The following is a 13,767-nucleotide window of genomic DNA, read 5'->3' as shown; positions in this document are numbered from 1 at the left end:
TGACATGAGGAGGACATGAGGACATGGAGCAACTCAAGGACACAACGCCAGGAGGACACAGAAGGGACACAGAACCTCATGAGGGGGGAAGAACATGGGAGCACCGTGACACGAGGACACCGTGACGCAAGGACACCGTGACAATGACCAGTTGGACGCCGTGGATGTGTCCAGTGCCACGAGGACAGGAAGGACACAAGGACACACAACAAACACCGTGAGGACAAAACGCCACGGAGGAGCTCAAGGACAAAATGACACGAGGACACCGGGAAGTCGCTCATGGAGGGACAAGGAGCACCCAAGGCCCAGCACCAGGACGACATGGGGATGTGGGGATGTGGAGGACACGAGGACATGGGGATGTGGAGGACACAGTGACACGGGGACGTGCAAGGCCAAGAGGACACGGACAAGCACAGGGACACCCAAAACCAGAGATGGAGAAACACAAAGCCACCCAATGCTGTGAAGGAGGACACGAGGACATGGGGACATGGAGAAACACAACCATGAAGGTGGACACTCCACGGAGAGACACAAGGAGGTGACAACAGAAGGACACGCAATGCCACAGAGGTGGAGAAACCCTCAAGGACACGATGACCCCAAGACATGGAGGCGCCCAACGCCGCAAAACCATGGAGAAACACGAGGACGTGAGACCCCCGAGCTGATCCTGCGCCCACCCCACCCCTCCCTCACCCCGTGCCCTCCTTCCTCGCTGCGCCCTCACCTTCCTCGCAGAAGGGCCCGCGGTGGCCGGTGCCGGCGCAGTCGCAGCGGGGCTCCCCACGGCGCAGGGTGCAGCGGCCGCCGTGGGCGCAGGGCCGGGTGGTGGGCGCAGCGCTCGTCCCCGTCACCCCGGACCCCTGGCCGCCCAGCAGCGCGGCCGGCGCGTCGCCCACCCGCAGGTCAGCCACCCACCCGCGGAAGGGCGGCTCGTACCTGACGGTGCTGAGCGTCAGCGCCGAAGCCGCACGTCGGGCGGGATGCCCCCACGAACAGGTCGCTGGCCACGGCCATGTCGGGCCGCTTGAGCGCGGCGCGCCGCCGCGCGCCGCCGTCCACGGCCAGCGCCGCGTGCCGCGCCTGCCGCGTCAGCAGCACCGCGTGCCAGCGGCCGTCGCTGACGGCGCCGGCGGCTCCAGCGTGGCGGCTCGGCGCAGGCAATGGCGGCGCAGCCTCAGCCGCCCCTCGGCCACCAGCAGCTCCAGGAAGTCACAGTTGCCGCCGTCGTCCAGGTAGAGCAGCAGCGCCCGCGTCACGTTGGTCTTGAGGCGGAAGCTGAGCTGGCCCCAGCGCCCGGCGCCACCGCCCGTAGCGCCCACTGCCCCGGGGCGCCCCCGAACTCCAGCGCCGAGCCCCGGGCGCAGGGCAGCAGGAGGGAGCCCAGCGTCAGCAGCACCAGGCCCAGGCGGGCGCCTGAGGGGATTTGGGCGCGTGGGCGGGGGGCCGGGGTGGCCCAGGTGGGCACGTAGGGTTGGTGGCACTCGGTGCCCGGGCAGCGTCCCTTGGTCGCGGTGTCCGGGGGGACCCTCGGGTCCGGAGGGCCGGGCTTGGCCTCGGTCCCTTGGGGGTCCGCGGGGCTGTGCTCGGCCATGGGCGCTCGGTGGACGTTCCAGTCTGTGAGAGCCACCAGGGCCTGGTCAGCCTGGCTGTCCGGGTGGGCCAGGGGGGCTCGGGGGTCCTCGGGGGCTCGGGTGGCCACAGGGGCTTGGTGGACCCTCAAGTCTAAGCACACCACAGGGTCTTCGTTGACCTTGGCCTCTAGAGGGGCCGTGGGGCTTTGGTTGACCTTGGTCTTTTGGTTGGCCACAGGACCCTGGGTGACCTTGGGCTCTTGGGGGTCCTCGGAGGCCTGGGAGGGGGCGTGGTCTTGGTGGTTTAAATGACCCACGGAGCCCTGGTTGACCTTGGAGTCCAAGGGGACGTTGGTGTCGGGCTCTGGGTGCTCCTGGTTGCCCCCAGAACCTCGGCTGGCCACGGATTCCTGATGCACCTCAATCTCCAGGTGGTCCTGGGTGGCCACAGACGCCAGGTGGGTCACAGAGACCTGGCTGACCCGAGTCCCCAGGTGCTCCTCAGAGCCTTGGGAGATCTTGGAGTCCAACAGCACCACAGAGCCACCACCGGCACCAGGCTCGGCGTGGTCCTGGTTGCCCACGAAGTTTTGGTCGGCCACAAAGCCCAGGTGGGCCTTAGTCTCTCGGTGGTCCTGGCTGACCGCAGAGGTCCAGCTGGCCACGGATCCTCTGGTGGCCACGGAGCCCAGGTGGGCTTTGGTCTCTTGGTGGCCCCCAGGTGCCGGGTGTCCCTCAGCGGCCGGACAGGTCATGGTGCCTGGGCTGGCTGCGGAGCCTGGGCGGTCTGGGGGGGCCCTGGGGGGGCCCTTGGGGGGCCCGGCCACCCCCGTCCTCTCACAGCCGCATGGGCGGCCCCAGCGGGCGGCGTCAGCCTGGCCGGGGGGTCCGGAGGCACCTGGGGGGGGGGGAGACACAATCAGGGGGGGCTCTGGATGGGGGGGGGGATGATAAACAGGTATGGGGGGATGGGCAAGCAGAGCCCCCCCCACCTTCGTTATCAGCACGTTAATTAACCCCGTGATGAGGGGGGAAGGGGGGGTCGGTCACCGCGGCAACCCGGGCCCTGGCATTATGCAAATGAGCCCCCAGGTTATTTATAACCCCCCCTCGTTGGCTAATGGGGCTCATTAACATGCAGCGCATAATTAGCCAATCACATTAACTGCTGCACCTGTAATGGGGGGCGAGGGGGGATGACAGCGACCCCCCCACCTTGGCGCCCCCCCCCCACCCCCATCCCGGGGGGGGCCCAGGCTGGGGGGGAACCCCCAGAGACCCCCAGGGACCCCCGGGGGGAGGGACCCGGGCCTGGGAGCGCCCCCTCCCCCTCCATGAGCATCCGTAGCCCCCCGGGGGTCATTAATTCATTAATTAATTAATTATCGATGGCTGATGGCTGATAAAGGGGGGGAGGGAGCGCGAGGACACCTGGGGCCCCCTCGGAGGGGTCCGGGGGGGCTCTGGGGGAACTGAGGATCCCCCAGACCCATGGGACACCCCGGCGGGGGGCAGAGGGGTCTATGGGGGGGTCTATAGGGGGATCCCCCCCCCGACCCTCTGAGCCCCCCGGGGCGCTCTAGGGGGGGCTGTGCGTGGGGGAGGGGCACGTGTCCGTCCCTCCCCCCCGTGTCCCCCTGAAGGTCACGGGGAGGAGACGGCCCCGGGGGGGGGGGGGGGGGCACCCAGGGGTGCGGGGACTCCCCAACCCCCCCCTCAAAAGGAGCCCCTCAAACCCCCCAAATCCCCGCCCCCCCAGGTGACGGACACGCCCTTGCACACGCGTGTGCCCCCCCCGCAGGTGCGAGCGGCCCCGCCCCTCTCCACGTGCACCCGCCTTGCACACGCACCCCCCTTCCCCCGCACGGGTGTGCGCCCCTTGCACGCTCACCCGCGCCCCTGCACACCTGCACACGCTCAGGTGCCCCCCCCAAAACAGCCCAGCGTGGCCTGACCTGAACCCCCCCCTTGCACACGCGTGTGCACCCCGGGTTTGCACACGCGCACCCCAAAACACGGCCAGGCTCGTGTGCACCCCAGAATTGCACACACGACTCCCTTGCACGCTCACGTGCACCCTAAATCTGCTCACAGACCGGCCTTGCACACTCGTGTGCACCCCAAAATTGCACACGCACCCCCTGCACGCTCGCGCGCACCCCAAAACCTCACGCAGCCGCCCTGCACGCTCGTGTGCACCCCCAAATTCGGCACAGCTCCCTCCCACACTGCTTTGCACCCCAAAACCACACACACACCCCTTCCACACGTGAGCGCACCCCAAAATTCCTCACACACCCCTGTTCCACACTCGTGTGCCCCCCAAAATTACACACACACACCTTCCACACCCATATGCGCCCCAAAGTTCCTCACAAAGCCCTTTCACACTCGTGCGCCCCCAGTTTAACGCCCCTCCCTACACGTGCACCCCAAAACTGCACAGACACAGCCCTTGCACGCTCGTGTGCACCCCAAAATTGCTCACACACCCCCTGCACACACCCGTGTGCACGCCAGAATTACACACACAGCCCTTGCACACTCGTGCGCACCCCAGAATTACACACACACCCATTCCACACTCGTGCGCACCCCAAAACCTCACACGCCCCTTGCACACTCGTGTGCACCCCAAAATTACACACACCCCCCCCTTCCACACCCGTGTGCGCCCCCAAACCCCGCAGACCCCTACGTGCCCCCCATTTTCCCATCCGGACCCCGCCGCCCCTCCCCCCCCGGGCCCCCCCAGACCCTCTGCACCCCCAGATGGCCCCGACCCCCCCCCCCCCGGGTTCACACGCGTGTGCCCCGCGTGACGCCGCCCGTGGGGCCGGGCCCGGTTCACACGCGTGTGCAGCGCAGGCCCCGCGGCCGGGGGGGGGCTCGGGGGGGTTTTTGGGGGGGTCTGGGGGGGCTGGATGAGCCCCCCGCAGTGGGGGAGGGGCGGGATGAGCTCCCCGAATTCCGGGGGGGGCTCGGAGGACGCGCAAAGGGGGGAGGGGGAGGGGAAGGGGGGATGCGGCCCCCAGACCCTGCAGTGGGGGAGGGGGCGGTGCGGCCCCTCCCCGCGGTGGGGGAGCCCCGGCCCTTCCCCTCCCCCCTCCTCCAGAGCCCCCCAAACCCCGCGTGGTGATGGGGGGGGGAGGGGGAAGGATGTGACCCCCCCCGTCCCCCCAACCCCGCACTCCCCAAATCCCCCTCCCCAATCCCTCCCTGAGCCCCCCAAACCCCCCCCATCCCCCCATCCCCCTCTCCAGACCCTCATCATCCTCCCCCTCCCCCCACAACCCCCAAACCCCCTCCGCACCCCCCTCCCCCCCACCCTCCCCCCTCCCCACATCCCCCCCCATCCTGAACCCCCCAACCCCCGCATCCCCCCATCCCCCCCCCCCGCACCCGCACCCCCCTCTCCGCACCCCTCCCCTCCCCGCGCCCCCCAAACCCCCTCAATGTCCTCCCCGTGCCCCCCCACCTCCGCCCCCTCCCCCCGGTTCTGCGCCCCCCCCCCCCCCCCATTCCGGTACCTGCCCCGGGCGGTCCCGGCCGCGGCCCCGCTCCCGCCGCTCCGCCGCTCCCGCAGCCCCCGCCCGCCCGGGCACGCAGACGCTCGAGGGCGGCGCTCCGCAACCCCCACCCCGATCCTCCCGCAACCCCCCAACCCAGCCCCGCATCGACCCCCCAAAACCCCGAAAAACCTCACACACCCCCGCCCTTCGGTACCGGCTCCGTGATGGCCCCAAACCCCCGAAAAATCACCAAAATGCCCCCAAAAACATCCCCCAAACTCCCCCAAAAATATCACCCCCAGCCCCCCAAAATATCGCCCTAAATGCCCCCCCCCCAAAACAGCCCCAACCCCCCAAAAACCTCACCCCAACCCCCAAAAACCTCACCCCAACCGCCCCCAAAAACCTCACCCCAACCCCCAAAAATCGCCTCCGACCCTCCCAAAAATATCACCCCAAACTCCCCCAAAAATATCACCCCAACCCCCAAAATATCGCCCTAAATGCCCCCCGCCCAAAATATCGCCCCAATGCCCCCCAAAAAAATCGCTCCGACCCTCCCAAAAATATCACCCCAAACCCCCCCAAAAAATATCCCACTCAAAACCCCCCCAAAAAGATCACCCCGACCCCCCAAAAGCATCACCCCAAACCCCCCCCCCCAAAAATATCGCCCCGACCCCCCGCACCCGGCTCCACGATCCCCCCGACTGCCCCACAGAGAGAGACCCCCGGGGGGGGGTCCGGCCCCATAGAGACCCCCCAGAGACCCCCCAGAGACCCCCCAGAGACCCCGGGGGGGGGTCCGGCCCCATAGAGACCCCCCAGGGACCCCCGGGGGGGGTCCGGCCCCACAGAGCCCCCACAGCCGGACACACGGACACGCAGTTTATTCCCACGCTGAGCCCCTCCGAAACTCCCCTAAAATACCGGGGGTCCCTCAAATCCCCCCAAATCCTGGGGGGTGAGGGGGGGTCAGGGAGGCCCGGAGCCTTCAGGACCCTGTGGAAATTGGGGGGGGGGTTAAATTTTAAATATGAGACCCCAACGCCCAGGACCCCCAATTTGGGGGCTTGTCCCAGGTGTCTGAACCCCCCAAATTAGAGAGACCCCAAGAGCCAGGACCCCAATTTGGGGGTGCTCAGCCCCCCCCAGCCCATCACCTGTCACAGGTGGGTGTCAAACACTCCGTCCTCATCCTCCTCGTTCTCCTCGGGGGGGTCTGGGGGCATTTTTGGGGTCATTTTTGGGGTCCCGCCCACCTGAGGGTCCCCTCCGTGTGGGGTGGGGGTCCCGAGGGGGGGGGAGAGTTTTGGGGTCCCACCTGCGGGGCGCAGCGAGGGGCGGCGGGGCCAGGGCAGGGAGAGGCTGAAGGAGCGGGGCCGGGATTTGGGGGGCCCGGGGGGGTCCCGGGGGCGGCGGCGACGCTTCGGGCCCGGCGGCGACATTCGGCACGGAGCCGCTCGCGACAGGCGATGTGACAGCGCAGGCCGCAGCCTGGGGGGGGCACGGGGACACCCTCGCACCCAGAGACCCCCAAAACCGCCTCACATCGAGAGCCCCCCCCAAAAACCCCATCAAACACAGAGAGCCCCCCCAAAAACCGCCTCACACCCAGAGACCCCCCCCAAAAACCCCTTCACACCCAGAGACCCCCAAAATCCTCCTAAAACCCCCCTAAAATCTCCCCCAGACCCCCCCAGACCCCCCCAAAACCCCCCAGGACCCCCCCCACTCACCGCTGCACTCCATCCCATCCTTGTGCAGACCCCAAATCTGGGGAAGGGGGGGGGGAAGAGAAGGCTCAGGGGGGGTCCAGGACCCCCCCCCCAAACTCCCACTCGGGGGGGTCTCTCCCAATCAAGGGGGGGGGTCCCCGCGTCCTCCCCCCCCAGCTGTGCTCGGTAGGGGAGGGGGGATCTGGGGGGGGGTCTGGGGGATTTTGGGGGCATCTGGGGTGGTTTTGGAGGGTTTGGGGGGTCTGGGGGGTTTTGGGGGTCTTTGGGGGAGTTTTGGGGCCCCCCCCGCACTCACCAGTTTCCCGCAGGTCTCGCAGGGCCCCGCGCGAAGCCCCCGCAGCCCCCGAAAATTATGGGGGGGTCCCGGGGGGGGTCCTTGGCTGCAGCGCAGGAAATAATCCAGGACCTCCCCCCGGCTGAGCCCCCCGTCCCTGCGGGGGGGGGACACGGGGGGGTCACAATGGGGGGAGGTGGGGGGTCCCCATTTTGGGGGTCTCTGGTAGGGGGGGGGTCTCAGATCCCCCCACCCCCGAGGGGGCAGGGGGCTCAGGGGGGGTTTGGGGATTCTGGGCGGGTTTGGGGGTCCTGGGGGGTTTGGGGGTCCTGGGGGGGTTTAGGGGATCCTGGGGGGGTTTGGGGGGTCCCGGGGGGTTTAGGGGATCCTGGCGGGGTTTTGGGGGTGTCCGGGGGGGGTTTGGGGGTGTCCGGGTGGGGTTTGGGGGTCTCACATGTCGGTGTCCAGCTCCCCCAGGGGGGGCAGGTGGGGGAAGTTTTCCCGCACGATTCCAAATTCCTCCACCGAGATCCGCCCGTCGCCGTCCACGTCGAAGTTCCGGAAAATGGACTGAGACCCCCCCCCAAAAAAAAATCACCTCGGAGCCCTTCGAGACCCCCACCAAAGCCCCCCCCGAACCCCTCGAACCCCAGAACTCCCCCCAGGGACCCCTCCCCTCACCCCCAGCCCCCCCTCGCCCATCAATTCCTCCAATTCCCCCTCCCCAAATCCTCCCTAACCCCCCCCAGCCCCCCCCAAAGTCACCCCCACGACCCCCCCACGACCCCCCCAGCCCCCCCCGCACCTCCACGAGCTGCTCGAGGCGGGGCCGGAGCCCCTCGGGGTCGGGCCGGGGGGGCTCGGGCAGCACCCAGCGCTCGGGGGGGAGGGCGGGGGGCAGCTCCGGGGGGGGCCCGGCCTGGGGGGAGGGGAGGGGGCGTCAGGGGGGGGTCAGACCCCCCCCCAGGGAAATCCTCCCTTACACACTCACAGCCCACGGTCCTTGCACACTCACACCCGGCCTTGCCCCTCTTTGCACACTCGCCCCCATTCCACACTCCTGTTTCACACTCGCCCCGCTCTTTTCTCACTCGCCACACATCCCACACCCGTCCCACACCCATTTCACACCCCATTTCACACTGGTCCCACACCCGTTCCACACCCATCCCACACCCGTCCCACACTCATTCCACACCCCGTTTCACACCTGTCTCACACCCATTTCACGCCCGTTCCCCCTTCCACACTCGGCCTCCCGTTGTCCCCATCCCTTCTTGCACACTCGCCCCCCTTCCACACTCATTCCCCTTCCCCATTTTCCACATTCGTCCCCCCCTTTTTCACACCCACCCCCCCTTCCCCCCACTCGCCCCATTTCCCACTCGCCCCCATTGCCCCCCACTCACCCCTTTTCCCGCTGCCCCCCCTTTCTCTCTCTCACCCCCATTTCTCACTCTTGTTCCCCCCCATTTCCCGCACTCGTCCCATTCCCCACTTCCCTCCCGTTCTCCACACCCCCCCCATTTCCCACTCACCCAATTCCCCACACTCCCCCCCAGATCTCCGCTCACTCCCTCCCGTTCCCCGCGCTCACCCCTGTTTCCCTTCTGGTGCCCATTGCTCCCCCCCCCCGGTGCCCGTTCTCCCCCCGTTCCCCGTTGCTCCCCCCTCCGGTTCCCGTTGTTCCCCCCCCGGCCTCACGGGGGCGCTCTCGCGGGGCTCGCGCTGCAGCGACATCTGGTGGAGCTGCTCCTCGCTGGGCCCGAGCGCCAGCGACACCTGCGGGACGGCGGCGGAACTGCAGGGGGGGCTCGGGGGATTTGGGGGAAGTTTGGGATGGGGGGGGTCGCGGCTCAGAAGCCTTTGGAGGGGACTGGGGGTCCTGGGGATGTCTGGGGGAGCAGGGGAGGTTTGGGAGCGGAAGGGGAGTTCAGGCAGATTGTGGGGTTCAGGGGGTTTTGGGAGGGGGAAAGGGGGGGGTTGAGGGGAGTTTGGGGGGGCGGAGTGGAGCAGGTCAGGGTGGGGGAGCCTGGAGGGTCCCAGGAGGGAGTTTGGGGGTTCTGAGAGGGGATTTGGGGAGGGTCGAGGGTGATTTGGGTCCGTGCAGTGGGGTCTGACCTCCAGCAGCCAGGGTGGGGGGTCCCAGGACGGGGTTTGGGGGCCCAGGGAGGGATTTTTGGTGGTTTTGGGGTCTCACCTCCAGCAGCCAGAGCAGTTCAGGGTGGGGGAGTCCTGAGGGGTCCCAGGAGGGGGTTTGGGGGTTCTGAGACGGATTTTGGGTGGTTTTGGGGTGGTTTTGGGGTCTCACCTCCAGCAGCCGGAGCAGGTCGGGGTGGGGGGTCCCGGGGGGTCCCTGCTCCCGCCCCGCCAGCAGCGCCCCTTGCAGGGCGAACCGGGCTCGCAGTTTGTTGGGGTGGGGGCGTCCCGGGCGCCCCCAGTCTGGCAGCGCCGCCTCCAGCGACACCAGGTCCCGCAGGTGAACCCCGAGCGCCGGCACCCGGAACCCACCGGCGCCCCCCGCGCCCCCCAGCAGCGCTCGGTAGCCCCGGTAGTTCCCCCCCGAGCCCACGGCCTCGGCCAGCTGTGCCCACAGCTGGGGGGGCACCGGGGGGGGTCACAGGAGGGTACAAAGGACACAGGGACAGAGGGGGGACACGAGGACAGGGGGAGACACAGGGGGGGACATTTTAGAGCTGAGCAGAGCCAGGAGGTGAAATCCCCTTTGTGTCCCCCCAAAACCCCTCAAGGACCCTCCCGGACCTTCCTGTGCCCTCTGTGACACCCCCAGGACCCCCAATACCCCCCCAAATGCCCCTCAACACCCCCACGTGCCCCAGAACCCCTCCAGGACACCCCAAGACACCCCAGAACCCACAAATGCCCCAGAACCCCTTTGTACCCCCCATGTGCCCCCTTGGGGCACCCCCAGGACCCCCACCTGGATAAGGGGGGGGTCCAGCAGCGCCAGGGTCCGGCGCAGGCGCGCGATGGAGCCGTGGCCGAGCCCCCCGACCACGGCCAGGAGGGAGTTGAAGTTGCGGAGCTCCAGGAGGCTCTGGGGGAGGGGAGGGGGAGATGTGGGGGGGGCAGGGCTACGGGGGGATCCGTGGGGCAGGGGGCAGGGCTGGGGTCTCTGGGACAGTTTTGTGGGCCTGTGGGTCAGTTCTGGGTGTCAGGGGGTCAGTTCCAGGGGTCATTCCCGGCGGTCAGGGGGTCAGTTCTGGGCTCTCACCAGTGCCAGGTGCAGGCACTGCCCCAGGGCTATGGGTCAGGGGTCATTCCGGGGGTCAGGGGTCATTCCCAGGATCATTCCCGGGGCTCTCACCTGGGCCAGGTGCAGGCACTGCCCCAGCGCTGCCGCTCTCTGCGGCGCCGCCAGGGGGCGCAGCACGCGCAGCTGCACCCAGCGCGAGAGCCCGTTGGACAGCGCCACCAAGCGGCGGAGAGCGGGAGAGCTCGAGGTGCCCGCGGAGCGCGCGAAGGCGCGAATGTCCCGGAGCTGAGGGGACAGCGGGGACATCTGGGGACACTGGGGACACTGGGGGACACTGGGGACATTGGGGGACACTGGGGACATTGGGGGACATTGGGGACATGGGGGGCATCGAGACATTGGGGACAGTGGGACAGCAGGGACATTTGGGGATTGGGGACTGTGGGGACATTTGGGGACATTGGGGACATCAGGGAGACTGAGGACATCAGGGACATTGGGGGGATTAGGGACAGTGGGGACATTGGGGGACAGCGGGGACCATGGGGGTCATGTGGGAGATTGAGGACAGCAGGGACATCGGGGACATGAGGATATTGGGGACACTGGGAACATCAGGGACATCTGGGGACATTGGCAACATCAGGGTGCAGGGACCCAGGGGAGGGTGACAGGGTCGGGGGCGGCTGTCCCACAGGTGTGTCACACACAGGTGTCATACAGGTGTCCCACAGGTGTGTCCCCAGGTGTCCCCGGGTGTCCCCAGGGTGTCCCCAGGTGTCTCCAGGTGTCCCCAACTGTCCCCAGGTGTCCCCGGGTGTCCCCAGGTGTCCCCGGGTGTCTCCAGGTGTCCCCGGGTGTCACTCACGCGCAGCCGCCCGAACCCGCGGTGCTCCAGGTGCGTCAGCAGCAGCGCCAGCTCCGGGGGCTCCAGCGGCTCCAGCAGCATCGAGAACCGCGCGCGGGGGGGGGCCACGACCCCCCCGGGGACACCCCCGCCATTTTTGTCACCTCCGGCCTCATCATCGTCACCTTCGGCCTCATCATCGTCACCTTCCTCCTCCAGGCTGCGCGCAGGGACGGGGACACGCGGGGGGGACACACGTGTGTGCAAAGGGACACGCCTGGGACCCCCCACGGTGCCCCCCCCCCACGTCCCCGTGTCCCCACCATGTCACTGTGCACCCCCAGAACCCCCCCACAACCCCGTGACCCCCCCGTGTCCCCCCCATGTCCTTGTGCCTCCCCCCACCCCAAATTTCCCTCCCCGAGCCCCCCCAACCCCGTGACCCCTTGGACCCCCCCATTCCCCCCCCCGGACCCCCCAAATCCCCCCGTGCCCCCCCATTTCACTTACAGGCTCTCGAGCCCCAGGGGGGTTTTTTGGGGGTCTCCCCCCAGCGCCGCCCCCAATTCCCGCAGCCGCCCCAAAACTTGGGGGTCCCCCGAGAGCTCCCGCGGGAACGCCCGGACCCAGTACCTGGGGGGGGAGGGGAAAGGGGGGGCTCAGGGGGGACCCCAAAACTCGGGGGGGTCCCCAAGGGGTCCCAAGGAAGGGTTAGGGGGGGGTCTCTGGAGACTGGGGGGGGGTACCAGAGCGGATCTGGGGGTCCCCAAGTGGATCTGGGGGTCCCCGGGCGGTTTTGGGGTCACTCACCGGACCAAGTGAGCGATCTTGAGGCGCAGGGAGGGACCCTCGGCCGAGCCCCCCGACTCCTGCACCCTGCGGGGGGGTCAAGGAGCCTGCGCGGGGCTTTGGGGGGGCCCTGGGATTTGGGGGGGCCCTCGGGGTTTGGGGGGATTTGGGGGCAGGGAGGGTCTGGAGTGTTGGGGGCGTTCCAGGGAGTCCCCAAAAGTTCAGGGGGTCCCAAGGGGTCAATGGAAGGGATTTTGGGGGGATCCCCGGGGTGTTTTTGGGGGGTCGCGGGGGGGTCCCCAAGGATACAGGCTCAGCAGCTTCGCGGCCACCTCGGCCTGGGGCAGGTACCAGGGGTGCGTGGCCAGGAAGAGCCGGACGAGTTGGGGGTCCCGAACCTTCCCCTGCGCGTCTGGGGGGGGGGGGGTCACCCCAAAACCACAGAGAGACCCCCCCCCCAAAAAACCTTCCCTGAGACCCCCAACTTCCCCCCAAAACACCGAGCCCTCCTCTCCGCGGCTCCCCGGATTTTAGGGAGAGCTCAGAGCTCTGAATCCCCCCAAATTCCACCAAATCCTCCCCAAATCCCCCAATCCCCCCAAACCCCCAAATCCTCCCCAAATCCCCTCAAACCCCAAATCCCCCCAAGCCCCCCCACATCCCCCCAAGCCCCCCCAAATTCCCCCCATGCCCCCAAATTCTCCCCCAGCCCTCCCCCAAACCCAGGAACCCCCAAAACTTCAGGACCCCCCCCAAATCCGAGGGGGTCCCCAAACCCCAGAGCTCAGGGACCCCCCCCAGAACCCCCCGGACCCCCCAAACTCGGGGTCCCCCCCCACCGAAGGCATCGACGCAGCCCCGCAGGAGCTCGTCCAGGGTGGGCGCTCGGTCCAGGTCCAGGGAGCTGCTCATGGTGGGACCCCAAAACTGGGGGGGGGAATTTGGGGGGGGTCAGCACCAGAGAGCGGCCGGGACCCCCCCAAAGCGGAGCTGGGGGGTCCCCAAGTCCTGAGGATCCCTTTGTGGGGGGGGGTTTGAGGGGCTGGGAGGGGTCTGGGTGTCCCAGTTTGGGACTGGGGGGTCCCGGGGGTCCCAGTTTGGGACTGGGGGGTCCCGGGGGTCTCCTTTAGGGCAATTTTGGGGGGGTTGGGGACCCCAAAGCCCCCCACCCGGACTCCCCAAATTCCGCCCCCCCCGGGTGCTGCAGAGCCCGATAAGGGAGCGGCGCTTCCTGAGCCCCGGTTCCGGAGCGGCCCAGGACTGGGGGGGACTGGGGGGGACTGGGGGGACTGGGGGGTTGGAATGCGGGGTGCTGGAGCAACTGGGAGCGCTGGGAGCACTGGGAAGGGGCTCTGGGGGGACACTCGGGGGGTCCCGCGCTCTCTCACGCCTCCCTCCGATCCCCCCCGACCCCGAGACCCCCTCGGGACCCCCCAGACCCCCCCAGGACCCCCCAGACCCCCCCAGGACCCCCATTCCGGCCCCACCTGCTCCGGCGGCACTGGCGGCTCGGACAGGGCGCGGGGCGGGGCCGCAATTTGGGGGTCGGGGGAGTTTTTGGGGCGCCCCAGGGGAATGGTTGGGGGGGAGGGGGCGGAGCCGGGGTTTGGGGCGGATCCGGGCGGTTTTGGGGGTTCCTGGGTGGGGCGGGGGGGGCGGGAAGTGGTTTGTGGTTCAACAGAACGGCGGCACCGCCCTGGGGAGGGGGCGAGGCCACAAAGGCGCCCCCAGACCCCCCAATTCCCCCCAAACCCCCCAAACCCCTCCTCAACCTCCTCAGGCACCCCAAAGTCGCCCCCGACCCCA

At 68.5% G+C, this 13,767-nt stretch overlaps 3 protein-coding genes across 3 annotated transcripts in view; 1 reads left to right on the top strand and 2 right to left on the bottom strand.

Annotated features, from left to right (window-relative positions):
• The window catches only part of LOC115916218 (neurexin-2-like), a 40,313-nt gene extending 35,155 nt beyond the window's left edge, over nucleotides 1–5,158 (bottom strand). The window contains 6 exon segments of the mRNA XM_030969905.1: nucleotides 737–976; nucleotides 979–1,002; nucleotides 1,005–1,133; nucleotides 1,136–1,315; nucleotides 1,318–2,481; nucleotides 5,114–5,158. Of these exon segments, the coding sequence (XP_030825765.1) occupies nucleotides 737–976; nucleotides 979–1,002; nucleotides 1,005–1,133; nucleotides 1,136–1,315; nucleotides 1,318–2,338 (1,594 nt within the window). The 5' untranslated portion in view covers nucleotides 2,339–2,481; nucleotides 5,114–5,158.
• The window catches only part of FAU (FAU ubiquitin like and ribosomal protein S30 fusion), a 581,541-nt gene that overhangs the window by 207,433 nt on the left and 360,341 nt on the right, over nucleotides 1–13,767 (top strand). The gene's annotated exons all lie outside the window — the stretch shown is intronic.
• LOC115916217 (RAS guanyl-releasing protein 2-like) lies at nucleotides 6,262–12,873 on the bottom strand. The gene is given in 13 exon segments (XM_030969904.1): nucleotides 6,262–6,317; nucleotides 6,835–6,871; nucleotides 7,130–7,265; nucleotides 7,563–7,678; nucleotides 7,914–8,027; nucleotides 8,813–8,890; nucleotides 9,420–9,704; nucleotides 10,050–10,166; nucleotides 10,437–10,610; nucleotides 11,194–11,392; nucleotides 11,683–11,911; nucleotides 12,263–12,373; nucleotides 12,801–12,873. Coding segments are annotated over 13 exon segments (1,725 nt in total).

The sequence above is a fragment of the Camarhynchus parvulus genome, unplaced genomic scaffold (assembly GCF_901933205.1).
Source record: "Camarhynchus parvulus unplaced genomic scaffold, STF_HiC, whole genome shotgun sequence".
NCBI classification, from domain to species: domain Eukaryota; kingdom Metazoa; phylum Chordata; class Aves; order Passeriformes; family Thraupidae; genus Camarhynchus; species Camarhynchus parvulus.
The sequence above is the reverse complement of the archived record's forward strand: the minus strand, read 5'-3'. Positions and strand labels throughout refer to the sequence as shown.